We start from the raw sequence: 14024 nt of genomic DNA, 5'->3' as shown, positions 1-14024 counted from the left end.
TACTCTTACGTCTACTCTTTCACACCTTTCCACTGAGTTGCATATTAAGGGTCACTTTTTTTTTCACAATGGTCATTAATACCTACCGTAGCTACATACTATACAACTGTATGTGTGAAAAAGAGAGAGTGATCACCTCGAGCGGAGATTGAGAGATTGGTCGACGGTGCCGCTTGAACACCTTAAAAGACACTTGACACGAAAAAAGATTCACTCCACAAGACTGCCACAGCAATAAGGACGCCAACATCAATACTGGGCTATGTCAAGAGTCAAATATATATATATATATATATATATATTCCCACAGTTAACCAGTCAATGCAGAGAGCGAAGCATGTCGAGGATACTCGCACACACAGACACCAGCGCCCGGGTTCTGCTGAGGCGTAGCTTTGAGATCAACACCTCGCCGACACCAGGAGACATTCAGGAGAGCGAGATCGGGATGAAGTGCATTCTGTTAACGTCGTTACGCAACCACTTTCACCTCGAGGTGTAAAACTGCTCCACTGTGAAAAAAAAATCCTTCTTTTTTTTTTTTTAGACGAACAATGAAAGTGATGCGACACTTGGCACAGAGGGAGCGCCGCTGGCAGCAGTGGTTGTTGATTGTAATTCTACGTGGTCTCGCTGTGTCTCTTTCGGAGTGTGGATCGAAGCCCTTTATGACATGCTTTATTATATATATATATATATATATATATATATTTTTTTTTTTTTTAAAAAGCAGAACAAAAACTAAACGAACGGAGCTGCCATCCAGAATGTTTTGTTCATCTTGTCAGCGAGTGAACCCGTTTTGTCCTGAGCAAAACAAGCAGGAGCTTAGTGCATACGAACCCTCCAAAACCGCTTAAAGAGTGGTTACCCTTTAAAGTTCATCGACCGCCAATCTTATCGCGATAGTCTTGAGAATAGCTTCACGAATCAAACTTAACGTCACATTTCATTTAGTCCCAAAAAAAAAAATTTTTTTAAAAATAAGCGAAATTTCAAATGTTGTCGAAGTTTCTGTTTTTTTTTTTTTTTTTATACGATCAAATTCAAACCAATTCGTGTGACTGGAATGGATACGTACGAATAATCGTCTTCCAAACAATGAAGAGGATTATTTTCAGGTTACACAGGATGTATTTTCGGAGGGCGTTCCAGCGTCGGGTGAAAGCCACTTCCAATCCGGTCTCACGTGGCTCAATGTGGTGAACTCTTCACGACAATATGATTTGGAACTAACACCGAGGAAGCGGAGGATATCACAGATGCCAATACGCACAAAGACAATTGACCTTGTTTACACCACCTAGTTTAGCTCTACAGATTTGTTTTAAATAGCACAGCATTGACATCTATACAGTGACGACACTGCCAACTTGTCACTTACACCCCACAGTACGCGCCTAGTCACTAGAAAAAAGCTATCAGACTTCAATAGTAAGCCACTTTCGGTACAATTGCAAAAAAGATGTCACAGGATTTTTTTTAATTTTTTTTTTTTTCTTCTTCCTTTATCTGTATTTCTAGAAACAATGGAAGGTAATCTACCAAGTAATAAAAAAAATTTAAAAAAACCCAAAGAACTCAACATTAGACAAAGTTTTCTACAACTCAACAATTCAAAAACAGTAAAGCTTGTGAAAAAGATTTTCTTTTGGAAATATCTGACGGCCCTGTAATAAAAAAAAAAAAAAGAAGCAATATATATCTTTTAAACAAAAACAACTTGATCATATTTTCTCTAGGAGCTAAAATTATTTTTCAAAATGTTTGTGGATATCACCGCCCCCCCCCCCCCCCCCCCCCCCCCCCCCCCCCCCCCCCCCCCCCCCCCCCCCCCCCCCCCCCCCCCCCCCCCCCCCCCCACCCCTCACAAAACAAGAGGATATTACTGTTATAACATTCAGGGATTCAAGAATCTTGTCATATTCAAATGGCACTCAGCTCTGGAACATTATCGTAAGAACTGCTGATCATTTTTAACATTTCCACTTAAATCCATAAATATGCGAGACCTCTTTGTATTTTCAGTGCATACATATATATTATTGCATCTACCAGTCATATCGATAATGACAAGTTCATTAAAGCCTGTCACAGATAAACAGAAATGAATGCTAGATTTGGGAGCATTATTTCAGAGCTTACAGTCTTGGCAGGACAAACAACGAAAATCACAAATTTTTGACTCAATTACTAGTTTTGGGTTAGTCAGGCTGTTATGAAGACATCTGTAGCATTCGTTATTTATCCAAATTCAAGTCAGTGCATAATAACAAGCAAAGGGGTTCAGGGGCGTAATGTCTAAACTGTGTTATTATACCTGCTGTGCCGATTCTCAGGACGGAAACATCTTAAGAGTCTTCAGCAAACGGACACGTCACACTATCCAAACATCAACGAGCGACTGGCAGTCTGAATTTAACCTTTTGCACCCAATATTGCCTTTTTTGGAGTATTCGTAAACCCCCGATCTGCTTTTTAAATGAAACGTGTCAGTGTCTGCCATTCTTCCAACGACCGACTGCGTTCGCCCTAAAGCACGAGAGGCGTCTGTAGACCGGTACAGACTGCTGAGTCCTACGTTTGGGAGGGGATTTGGGAAGCATGTCGGTAAGTGTTAGCGCCACGGGTTAAAACTGAGAAGGAGCACCGGTCCATCCTCTGGCGTGTTACGATGCACTGACTACTTTAGTCTTGAAAATCTTCCTGCTACTACGACCTAGCCCCCGTTTTTGATTTGACGATGGTGATGACGCTGGTGGCAGCTACTTTACCAGGGATGAGGGGCCCTATGACAGAGGCCATAGGGCCCCTGGATGAGATGACGGGGTTGCGGGCCACAGTCCTAGCAAAGCTCTGGAGGGCCTCGTACTTTGAACGCAGAGCGTCCAGCTCCACCTTCATGCTGGCATTCTCTGTGGCCAGCTTGTCCACTTCCTGCTGCAGCTGAGACTTTTGCTTCTCCAGCTCCTCTTTCTGGGTGACACGCTTCACCCGGCAGCTGGCGGCGTAGCCTCTGTTCTTCAGGGTACGCCGCCGCTGCTTCAGCTGAAGGATTTCATCCTTCGTCAGGCCCCGTAGATGCTGGTTCAGCTCCCGCACCGACATGGTCACCAGCTCGTCGTCTGTCAGGCTGGTGCCATTTTCTCCCGGCTCCCGCTTCACCTGTGAATGGGCATTAGCAAGCGTTGGGTCTTTATATTAGCATTTAACATTGGTTTCCTTCAACAATGTGACGCACCTGTAATGCCCTGTCGCACATGTCAATTACCTTCAAGGCCTTGTTTCCCTTGTGTGTGGTAGTCATGCCACGAGAGCCGCGTCCACCCGTGCTGCTGGTTGGTCTGTGGGAAAGAAAAGTCATCGTCAGCACATAGAACAAAACCATGAAAATAATTGTAGGAGGAACATCTCTGTGAAATACACAAGTGTGTATTTTCTGGCAAAGAGGCTACAGCGTGAAAACGTCCTTCAAATACAGAAGGCACAAAGTGGGTCAAGGGTGACCTCCTCGCAAGTGATGCCAATTCCATTCAGCGAGCGGCGTCTGGACCATTACTGCACCTGTCACTATGAACAAATACCTTGGCGGTATGCGTGTCCCTCTCCACCATAGCTTTCTCACTTGAATCCTGCACTGCCTTCACACAGCAGAGTGTTGAGGCGCAAGGAGGATGACATTTAGTGGGCTGGCAGCAATTCACACAGATTTCTACATTTAGGAGAAGTCACTTCTTCAGAGCAGAAACAGCATTCAGCTTTTTTTCCCCCCCTGTACATCCAACCACAGTTAAACTATATCACAGAGGGACACGGGGCAGGCTTTTCTCCCACAGTCTAGACAGCCACACCTGTCTAGATTTGTCCGGAGTGCGCCGACAATACAACCCCGTAAAATCGATGTAAAAAAGGGGGATATGCTGTAACGTACTGCAGAGCCTCAGCTCCCGTCCAGAACAACAGGGCTGCACTGCAGCTTATTTTGTCACGTCAGTACTGAGGGAACACCTCGAGAAGCTGTGCAGACGAGAAACCTAACCTGCTGGTGTCAAGACATAAAGAAAGGCTGGGTGCCTTCCACTGTGTGAGCTCTGACACAGGATAGGCATGCACACACACACACACACACACACACACACACACACACACAGTTGTGGCCCTGGGTGCTTTACACTACTCACAGAAAATGCAGCGTCAGCGACACAGGCACCCACCACTGAGCCCAGCCGGCACATTGCCTCTGTAAGCTGATTTGCAGAGCCCAGCAGTGTGTTTGTACTGAGCAGATAAACAAATGCATGTGGGTTTTTACAACTTCTTCTTTCTTTCTTTTTTTTTGCATCGTAACGGGAAACAAAAGAATCCCCCAAAGAAGAATCCTAAAAAAAAAAAGGAACCGATGTTGGTGCGCGCACACGTGCTCAAGGCCGACACGCCCACTGAGACGGTCATCATGTATAATGTGTGAAAAGGAGCTCAGTGAAGGAGGGGTAAAAAGAAAGAAAAACACGAGTCGTAGCTGTGAAGTGCACTAAGATGGGCAGGATATTTCCATGGCAACAAAAGGGTGCTACAGGTGGACGCGTCACCTGAGCCAAACAGGCAGAGACAGGCGCTTGTTAAAAATGACCTGAATACGACACTATCACACAGGTTTGGGACATAACATGAGGTCAGAATGTGACACGCAATCGTGATGCTTTCACTTCAAAAAGTCCTCTGGATCCTCACAAAACGGCAATGTTTCCATGTTCTGTTGATGCCCATATAAAAAAAAAGCCTTTTTTTTTTTTAACGTTCCGCGGAGGACTTTTTAAATGTGATACTTTCCTCCCTGTTGGACTGGCTATGAATAGCTGATAGTAACACCTACCTTTCACTGGCCTTTGTGGTGACTCATTTCCAGTAAGCATTTGGACCACAGATGCAAAACATAATGGGATAATGGTCTGCCTGATGATGCACAGATAATGGACAAATAGACAGGAAAGTACTCCACTAATAGCTACTGGGATGAGAGTCGAAAAGAAAAAAAAGGCTGCTTCTTCCAAATTTCATACAAGCCGATCATTTCCCCCCCCTCAGCCGCCTAGACCCAACATTGTTCAAAAAAACCAGTGTGATTCTTAAATGGAGAGAGATGGCACATTGTCCAGGTTGAAGAGGCGTTTTTTTTTCTGTCAAACAGCTGTGTAGGGTAACGTAGTAGGCACGGCTTGGCACGGCTCAGAGCTCACCATACGACACTGTGGAATGATGGAGCCCCGGCTGCAACCCTCCAGCACAGGCTGCTGCCAACAGACGGCTACCAGTGACAGGGCATGGCAGCACAACACAGGCAAGGTCCAACACACAGCTGCTCCCTTCCACTACCAGGCATGTCATACCTCGCAGAGACAAAGAGGCATGCTCACACAAGCACAAAGAAAACCCCCCCCCCCCCCCAAAAAAAACTAACGTGACAGGGAATTTGTTAGACTTGCCGCACTTATTTGATTGCAATAGAATGCCCTTTGCATTTGACAAGTTCACCCTCTTAAGAGACGCGACCGAGGAACACGAGACGCCGACGTCCTCCTTGCACACCTGCTCTTAAACGATTTCACGTCTTTTGTGTGCGTCTTTGCAAAAGGGAGCAGGAGCAAGGAGGTAGGGAGCAAGGAGGTAGGGCGCAAGGAGGTAGGGCGCAAGCGAAGGGACGCACGCGCGAGCGTCTTTTGTAGGCGCTTGCTGGAATTTTTATGAAATCGCCCCGGAAGAACGCTGACAAATCAGAGCTGATTGCTCGTGGAGGAGAGACATCACACCCACAGGAAATAGAAAATCGCTGAGTGTGGTCACCCAGAGAAAGAGAAGGTGGGGATGGTGAGAGGGACGGACAGAGAAAGAGAGCGTGGGGAAAAAGAGGGTGAGAAGAAAGAACCAGGAAGAGAGAGAGAGAGAGAGCAAACAGCCTTGTGAAAAATGCTTCGCTCGACACATTTAGAGGAGCTTGAGAAGAACAGGTTGAGGAAAAAAAATTTACTGATCTCAGCAAGGACCAAAACCAAGGTGCCAATTAGGAAGTTGTGAAGTTGAACTAACACGATGAGAACAACGCAGCCAACCTTCAAAAGCTGTCTGTGTTCATCTAAATCTATAGAGGGTAGCTCGCGAAGGTGGGGTCGGCTTAGGTTGAGACTCGGGGGGTGGGGGGGGGCACTCTGGTGGGATAAATGCTGATGTGACATGATAGGTCCGGCCTTGAGCCCGTGTCATGCTTTAATGATCTCATCCCCTCCACAGGATCTCTCCAGGGGGGCTGCCAAGGATGGACACCATTAGCTAGGGGACCCTTTGTTGAGGGGGAGCCGAGACTACAGCATCCACGCTCCGCGTCCCCCGATGAATATTTATCACTGTCGTTCACCGCCTGAGGTGGGGGTGGGAGACAGGGGGCGGGGGGTGGGAGGCTGAATAAAGATGCTCAGGAGGTGATTCTTCAAGGATACATCCAAGGCTCTTCCATCAACGGCTGTCTCAAAATGGCGGCAGGCTGGTGAGGGGGGTGACGAGAGGGGGGGTGGCATGCATGGGGGTTCAGGGCTGCAGGGAGAGCCGGCTCCACTTGACAGCAGTGTAACAAGATTATCAGGGCCATAAGAGCAAACAAAAACCCCAGCAACCTGCCTCAGAATCCAGATTACAACAGCGCCTGCTCTCTGAATACTAAACATGGCTGGGGAGGCTTTCCTGAGACATGACAGCGGATTGCATATCACGAAACTAATCAAACGCACATGTATCCTCACACAAAACCACATATACATTTAACTTGGCAGGATGGCCAATTCCTAAAAATAAGCATGGCAGCGGCGGTGTGCTAATGAAGTGAATAAAACTCGACAGCGGAGGTGCATGCTGATGAAAAGAGCGTTTTCAGGAAAAAGCACAGGCGGCATCCGGCAACTCGGTTCTGTGAAACTCACAGCTGAATATCACCTCACACCAAGCATTTCACTCAAAAAGAGCAGACACACACACACACACAAAAGTGTCTCTTTTTGCTTGTGTGCCTACACGTCTCCGCTCCGCTATGACCAGTCTAGACTTGTAAAGGATTGTAGAGCCACGAGTGTGTGTGTGTGTGTGGGGTGTGGGGGGGGGGGGGGGGGGGGGGACACAGGAGCAGTGGCACCGAAATGCGAAGCACCGGTCACAATTCATTGTCTTCGCTAAAAACCTGCACATCTAAAAACACAACGCAAGAGCAGAGCGCCGGGTGTGAAATCGGTACGATCACCTATTCCGTTTTCTCTGATCAATAATGTATGAGACGTGTAGCCTCTCGCTCCATTATCACGGACTTTTCCACAGGAAATAGAATGACGGTAACCACAAAGATACTGAAAAGCACACGATGAGATGAGTGTGTAAAAAAAAAAATCAAATGAGCACGTTCTTATCAAGCTCGGGGCTCATTTATTTACAGGTTGTGCTTATTTGTCCTCTTCGGGGTTGAGCTGCTCAAAGCATGCCACACATAGCCTCTCTCAACACTTACTTTTACTCCCTCCCATCTAATTCAGAGTCAAAAAGATCATCTTAATATTCGGATTCCAATCATTCTTCCCTTCAGCTGAGTGAAGTCAATTATCGAACAAAGCGGCATGTGTCGGGCGCCATTTAACCGCAAATTAAAAATCGGACTCCTTCGGATAGCTGTGGGAGAGTTTACTGGAAGACTGGCGTAAACTTGTGTGTCTGTGTTGAGAGAAAGGTACGACGGGAAGAGGGGAGGGAAGCTATTAACTACTAAGTATTCAGAGCGTGAAATAAGAGTGACAAAAAGAGGGAGAGGGGAAATCATTCAGCAGCTTTCAGAGGGAAATGTGATACGCTTGTAGTCGAGGGGAAATACGAAGCTAATACTTTTGACCAGTTCGGGGCAACGCTAAAATAGCAGTTAACCAAAATCTTATGACTGCCTTTTGGAAGGAGAATAAATACAGTATAATCGAAGGGTTAAAGCGTGACTATGACGATGGCTTGGCTGACATGCATGAAGCCAAACTGCAGGGTGATAAAAATGACCCGGATCTTCCGGCGATCCGCTGCCCTCTCTGGGTCCACAGAGTCAAGCGCACTAAAGCGTTTCTATTGAATCGGACCTCCAAGCCCTCGTTCTCGGGCTCATTCACACGAACCGAGGAAAGGAAACTACTCTGGATTTTTTACGAGTTGTAGGACTTGTTCATTTAAATAAGGGCTATTTGAGTGTTTCGTACTGGGAAGTTGATTCACCGAAAAAATTTATTATTCCGATGAGTTACAGAAGTCTCTTTCCCAAATGTGAGTCTACGGGGAAAAGTCTCTTTGGGCCCAACAGCGTCACAAGACAGACACTAAAGTTGTAATTACATATTTCAGCCACTACAAACTTCGACATTCTTCCTCGGGGGGCTAAAACAGTTGTTTGTCCTGATTGTTGTTCTCATCCTGCAAACGTCCTACTGAATAAATACAGATGCTGAATACGACCACATTCTATAATCAAGACGTCAGTAAACAAAATTAAGCAAACTAAATGGATTTAATGAGAAAAAGTGCCCTTTTCCCCCGTACGCTGTAAACAAAGATTATTATAAAAAAACAGACTGAATTTCTATTTATTTTGAGAAGACAATGTAAAGACATTATACACGTTCATAATAGTGATATTTGAATTTAAAGCACCAACATGCTAAATAGTTAAACTAGATCTAATGTGTTTTTTACGCTTTGGGTAAATGGTTTTTAAAATAGTAATTATATCGTCAACGTCTGGTAACTCTGTCATCTATCGCTTGTCAGAATATCGGTAAACCTTCAAGATATTTATCAAGATTATTGATATAATAATAAATAATATCTCTTAATATTAATGATCTCTATTTGATACCTGAAAGTATAAAGTATTTCTGGTTTTAAGATGCTGTGGGTGCAAAACATTCCACGTAAAAAAAAGAGAAAAATACATTCAACCTTAATTTTTATGCATGACTGAACACGGATTATTTGTCACAAGTGATAGACACCATACCATATGATAAACTATGTATGTTATACCATGCATGAGGTACATTTATGTCTGGAATTTGCATCCAGTCCATGTGGCTTAAAGTGAAAACATGAATCACCGCCCTCAAGGAATTTAGTATTTTCTGAAGTCACTGATAACGTGAAGCTTATTTAAAGGGACTCGGATTAGACTGGTTTGCATTAACCAATGTTTCGATACATGCAGAATCTATTTCCAAGCTCGGGAGCTGGTGTTTACTCTCGGAGCCGCTCTGTTAGTACAAGCAGTATGACAGGAGAAGAGACTTCATTGGCTTTCCAGAGTATCTGCCTGGAGGACTTGATTAAACAGGAAGAGAATAGCTCTTGATACTTCGGCCTTGCACTGGCAGAGGAAGTAAGGGTTGCAGGCAGCCCACACACTGGCAAAATATCCAGGAGCTTTACTACACTGGTTGCATACATATTACAGTAAATGCATATTGCATTGACCCAACAGCAACAAGGCAGCCTTTGCAGCACAATAGGCTATACTAGAGCACGCTCAACATATTTGAGGCTTATGTTATTCAAAGTAAAATAATACTGAAATAATTCAAGCCTTTGCCTGGTGCTTTGATTCGTGGTGGATGCTCTTCAATTAAAACACAACTCTGTGATAAGGCCATCAAACAAACAGTGAATACAGAAAAAAAAAAATTCATCATGTTTTTTTTTTTCCCCGTGGAGTGCTTTGATTCATAGTTATTACCTGGACTAAGTAACAAAGATGCTAATTCCTATTAATAACATTGCACACCGCTCAGTTCAAATGATGGCGAGTGATTGACGATGTCTGCCGACAGGATATTTGATGGAGCCTCTCACGATGTAGTTGTCCAAAAAAAAAATAATGAATTATAATTGCGTTACTTCATAATGCAGTCGGAATTAATAATCCTGCGTTCGGTACCAAGAGTTTTTACTCAGGTGCTCAATAATGTATCCTCTCAGTTCCTCACATATTTTAGCCGGAGCTTAAAGCTTAGAAATGACTAAATCGAGTGCATATCAAAAAAAGGTAGAAGAGGAAAAATGGACGGTTAAATGGACTTAAGGTAAGAGTAAGGTCACAGGTTTGATCCCAGCGTGTCCGTCCACAGAGGAACACTGCTGAGCTGCTCACTCTGTGTACCACAGGAGCGTCAGCTAAATAATACATTAGTGAATACCTATTTTAAAAAGATGATTAGGTGCACAACATTCACTCTATAAATACCTCACATTTATAAATGTTGTCAATTTCTCTGCCAGATATAGGCTGGACCCTGTTGCATTTACAGCATAATTTAAATCAGGTAGAGTACAAATATAATCTGCATATATTCTGGAAACGTATTTACAAAAAAAAAAAAAAACTGTTCATTTAATCGAGAACCTATATAGACGGTAACGGTTGTCTAATGATCTGCCTGAGTTCCTTTCCAATGTGGGTTACACACCGCTTATAGAACAAGGTCTCGCTATCTTTAACCTCCTCAGTAAATGTTATACATTTCCAGCCAAGAACATATGAGAACACAAGTCTCCCAAAAAAAATGCATGGAAACTGACCATTTCTTCCCTGCCTTATCCACTAGTTTCACTTCGCCTTTCACAAAAACGTACGGTTAGATCGCTTGCTTATCCCGTCAGTTCACCATTGATGTGTCTCAAACATCAATCAGCCAAGATAAAAGTAGGTTACATGAAAAACAGCAGCCAGTGCACGGCTCCGCGCTTATGCTCTCCATGTTCTGTTCGATATTGGATAATCTAAATTATGAACACACAAGAGAGCCGTAATAAAACATGCCAAGTCTAACTTTCGGTTCCAAAATCATCAAACGCACTCGCTACTCCGTCTGGATGAAAGTATTACTTTGAGAAGTGGAGCGGGCATATCGCAATGCTAAGCAATCATAATCCGCACTACACTTGCAAGAGGTTTCATCAGCAACATTCCCTCCCTATTGCAAAAAAAAAAGGGAGAAGAAAAAAAACAAAAACTATATTGATCTTTTTCTCCCTTCCTTCCAGGCATTCCCATTTCCCCGTGCAGCTTAAGCAGCACTTTTGTGGACAAATCCCACATTTGTGTTCCTTTCTGGAGGCTATCAATTGTCCTGAATAGGCGGAACTATTCCCAAGGCACAGCTGTGTCGGCCATACAGAGGTGTTGTTGGCCAGACTGTATTCTGTGTAAAATCTTGCCTCATGTTTCATCAACCTCAAATATCCTCTTCCGCCCTCCACCGCCTGCCCAGTCTGAGAAACGCCACTGGGTAGGAGCTGTGCATTCGGTTCACCTCTATTGTATCCAGCCTCATTTTATCTTCGCTACCTCAATGCAAGAGATGATAAATCTCAGCGCTGAGCTCCACCACTCCGTGCCTCCATCCACACACCACTGCAAGCCCCATCGGGCTCTTGTGTGGGCCCTCATCTGTTCTTGTTACCTGCAGAGAAAGGCAGGGATGGGCATTACCCTTTATTGCAAAGAGCTTCAGATGTCGGGCTGGCCTGTCTGCTAAACACACTTCAATGCCCTGCTCGCATGGACAGAGGTGATGAAACAAGTGGGATATCTGAGCAAGAATGGGCAACTTCTATCTGTTTAGCCCTGCCTATGGCTCAACAGTTTCCAAGGTGACTTTTCAAATTGCACAGAGATTCTCCATGGATAATTCATTACCTGCCCTCCATAAGCGTGCACTCTAATAGGCAGCAAATTTCATGTCACACAGAGGGAAACAAGGGCATCTGCCTCCCCCCCCTAAAAAAATCAAAGATATAAAGTGTTACACTGCATTCTAAATTATATCACAAGCAAGTTGGCCCGCTATAGTATTCAGCATATTAAATAACCAACAAAATAAATAAAAAGGCATTTACAGCACGCCACACCCCCAAAAAATACATATTTCCTATTCCAGCATTGCATTTCAAAATACCTACACCAGGTGTTGCTTTCAACTTCCCATCGTTACAAATGACCCAATTCTAAACAGCCACACGTTGCAGGACTCCATTATACCAACACAGGCATAATATATTGCTTATCATGCATTTCTTAAATGGCTTTGACATCGCAGTTGACATATAAGCACTTAGTCTAAATGTACTCACACCCTGGTTTGTTGATGTGCATCATGACCAGCGCTGCAATAAAATGCCCATTCTCAGCTGAATGTAGATGAGGCTATTGATAAATGCATGATGGTCATCACTTGATGCTCATGGCTCTTGATGACTGACTTGCACGACAGATCAGCACCATTTCGATCCATCTCCTTAATTGCGGCGGCTCGCTGATAAACATCGACCCTTATCCACCGAGCAGACCTTTGTCCGGTGGTACCATATTTCGGGGTGGATTCTGAGAACGTCTAAAAGACATCATTGTGATGATTCAGCAAGATATTTTTAAAAAACACACATTAAAAAAAAAAAAATATATATATATATATACACCGCTGCTTGTTTGTTGGCTCTGATAATAAAACGACACTGTGGTTAACTGGCTGGCTGTGATATTAAAAGCCAAGGACGGCGGGTTCGGCACTGCCATTGTTACAATGTAACCAGTGGTTAAATGAATTGTCACTTCAGGTGAAAAAAAAAACCCAATATCAATCCGAAACGATGGCTTTTTGTAAGCATTTCCTACCAAAATAAATAAATATTTTTTTTTAAAAAAGATCTAATCTATGCATGCATTTAATTGCAATTTAATTGAACACGTTCATTACTCGAAACGTCACGCGCGGGTGGGAGAAAAACATTGGGGGAAAAACACCGACCTGATCTCGCTACGCCGGCTGCCTCCGCTCGCTCTCGCTCCTCCGTTCACAACGAGGTGATGAAGCAGCAGGTTTGAACGGCAAGAAGCGCATGAGTTGACAGAGCCGCGGACACGCGCTCCGAGAGAGAGAGGGGGGGGGGGAGAGGAGAGAGAGAGAGGAGAAGGAGAGAGAGAGAGAGAGAGAGAGAGACACCCTTTTGACAAAGTAGTTATCTCAACAACAAAAAAAGGAAACCTAGTTTGCAGTTTTTTGACATTCCACGACTCCACGAAAGTGCAACGCCTCCGACAAGCAGGCGAGGAAATCCCCGTTGCTCAGCCCGTCGCCCGTTGCTCAGCCCGTCGCCCGTTGCTCAGCCTTCCTACAACCGGAGCGATTCAGCATCACGAGCGATTTCCTCAACCTCGGAGGGGAAGGAGGCGAGGGGGCGTGGGGGGGGGCGGCCCGTCGCGCTTCATCAAAAAAATAAATATATATATATTATTATATTATTCGAGGCTCGTGAGCTCATGTGTACAAACAGCTTTAGCTTGCCGTCTCAGCAAAGTAGGAGCGCGACCGTTGTCCCTTACGGGGGGCTTGCGCAAGCACTTCCGGTAGGAGCTTTTCACAATAAAATAAAATAAAACACCCGACACTCGCGTAGACAAGGCGCGTGTTAACGACTCGAGCGACGCGGATACACTTAGTTTGAAAAGCGAGTGCTGTGTTTAAAATCCGGCCGACTTGACGAGGAGACATGCAAGACGCTAGGAATGCTAACCCCGTGAAGCTAGTAGCGGCGAGTTGGAGGCATGCAGACTCAGCATAACACCACCAACTCGGTTTGGTTTACAAACCCACCGGACTAAAGAAATGAAATAAAAATGTACGTTCTCCCGAAGTTGTTGCCGTCAAGTTCCTCTTACTCCGACCCGGCGGTGGCCAAACTTCGGGGTGGGGGGGGGGGGGGCACAGCTATAATTATCGGTTTCACTGACAGAAGCGACAGCGCTCCACAAATGCCAGCTCGTGCTCTCCTTGTTGATTCCTCTCTCTTGTATCGCAAGCCAGACGTCATCGTGTTTGGTCACGTGCCTTCATTCATGAAGGATCTTCTTTCCTCGCAAGAAAAAAACAAACTAATTTTTAACGACAACAAAAAAATATATATATACCACC

General features: G+C 44.7%; 1 protein-coding gene across 7 annotated transcripts; it reads right to left on the bottom strand.

Annotated features, from left to right (window-relative positions):
• Positions 1-1872: 1872 nt before the first annotated feature.
• On the bottom strand, positions 1873-13883 carry LOC117735333 (transcription factor MafG). 7 transcript variants are annotated; one of them, XM_034539879.1, is made up of 4 exons: positions 12861-12969; positions 12187-12446; positions 3272-3344; positions 1873-3165 (listed from the first exon to the last, which is right to left on the bottom strand). In XM_034539879.1, exons 3-4 carry the CDS (start codon positions 3305-3307, stop codon positions 2713-2715), a joined length of 489 nt encoding a protein of 162 aa, XP_034395770.1. In that variant the 5' UTR covers positions 3308-3344; positions 12187-12446; positions 12861-12969; the 3' UTR covers positions 1873-2712. The 7 variants fall into 7 exon arrangements, with proteins under 7 accessions (XP_034395770.1, XP_034395773.1, XP_034395772.1 ...); XM_034539882.1 differs by lacking the exons at positions 12187-12446; positions 12861-12969 and adding an exon at positions 13707-13883; XM_034539881.1 differs by lacking the exons at positions 12187-12446; positions 12861-12969 and adding an exon at positions 13736-13883.
• Between the last annotated feature and the right edge of the window lie 141 nt (positions 13884-14024).

The sequence above is a fragment of the Cyclopterus lumpus genome, chromosome 8 (genome assembly GCF_009769545.1).
Source record: "Cyclopterus lumpus isolate fCycLum1 chromosome 8, fCycLum1.pri, whole genome shotgun sequence".
Taxonomy (NCBI): domain Eukaryota; kingdom Metazoa; phylum Chordata; class Actinopteri; order Perciformes; family Cyclopteridae; genus Cyclopterus; species Cyclopterus lumpus.
Note: the sequence above shows the minus strand (reverse complement) of the source record. Positions and strands in the feature narration are given on the sequence as shown.

Coding starts and splice junctions, on each gene's coding strand:
- LOC117735333 (XM_034539878.1), bottom strand. CDS start 3,388: ATGGTTTTGTTCTATGTGCTGACGATGACTTTTCTTTCCCACAGACCA. Junction 3,166..3,271: donor AGGGAAACAAGGCCTTGAAG/GTAATTGACATG, acceptor GCCCATTCACAG/GTGAAGCGGGAGCCGGGAGA.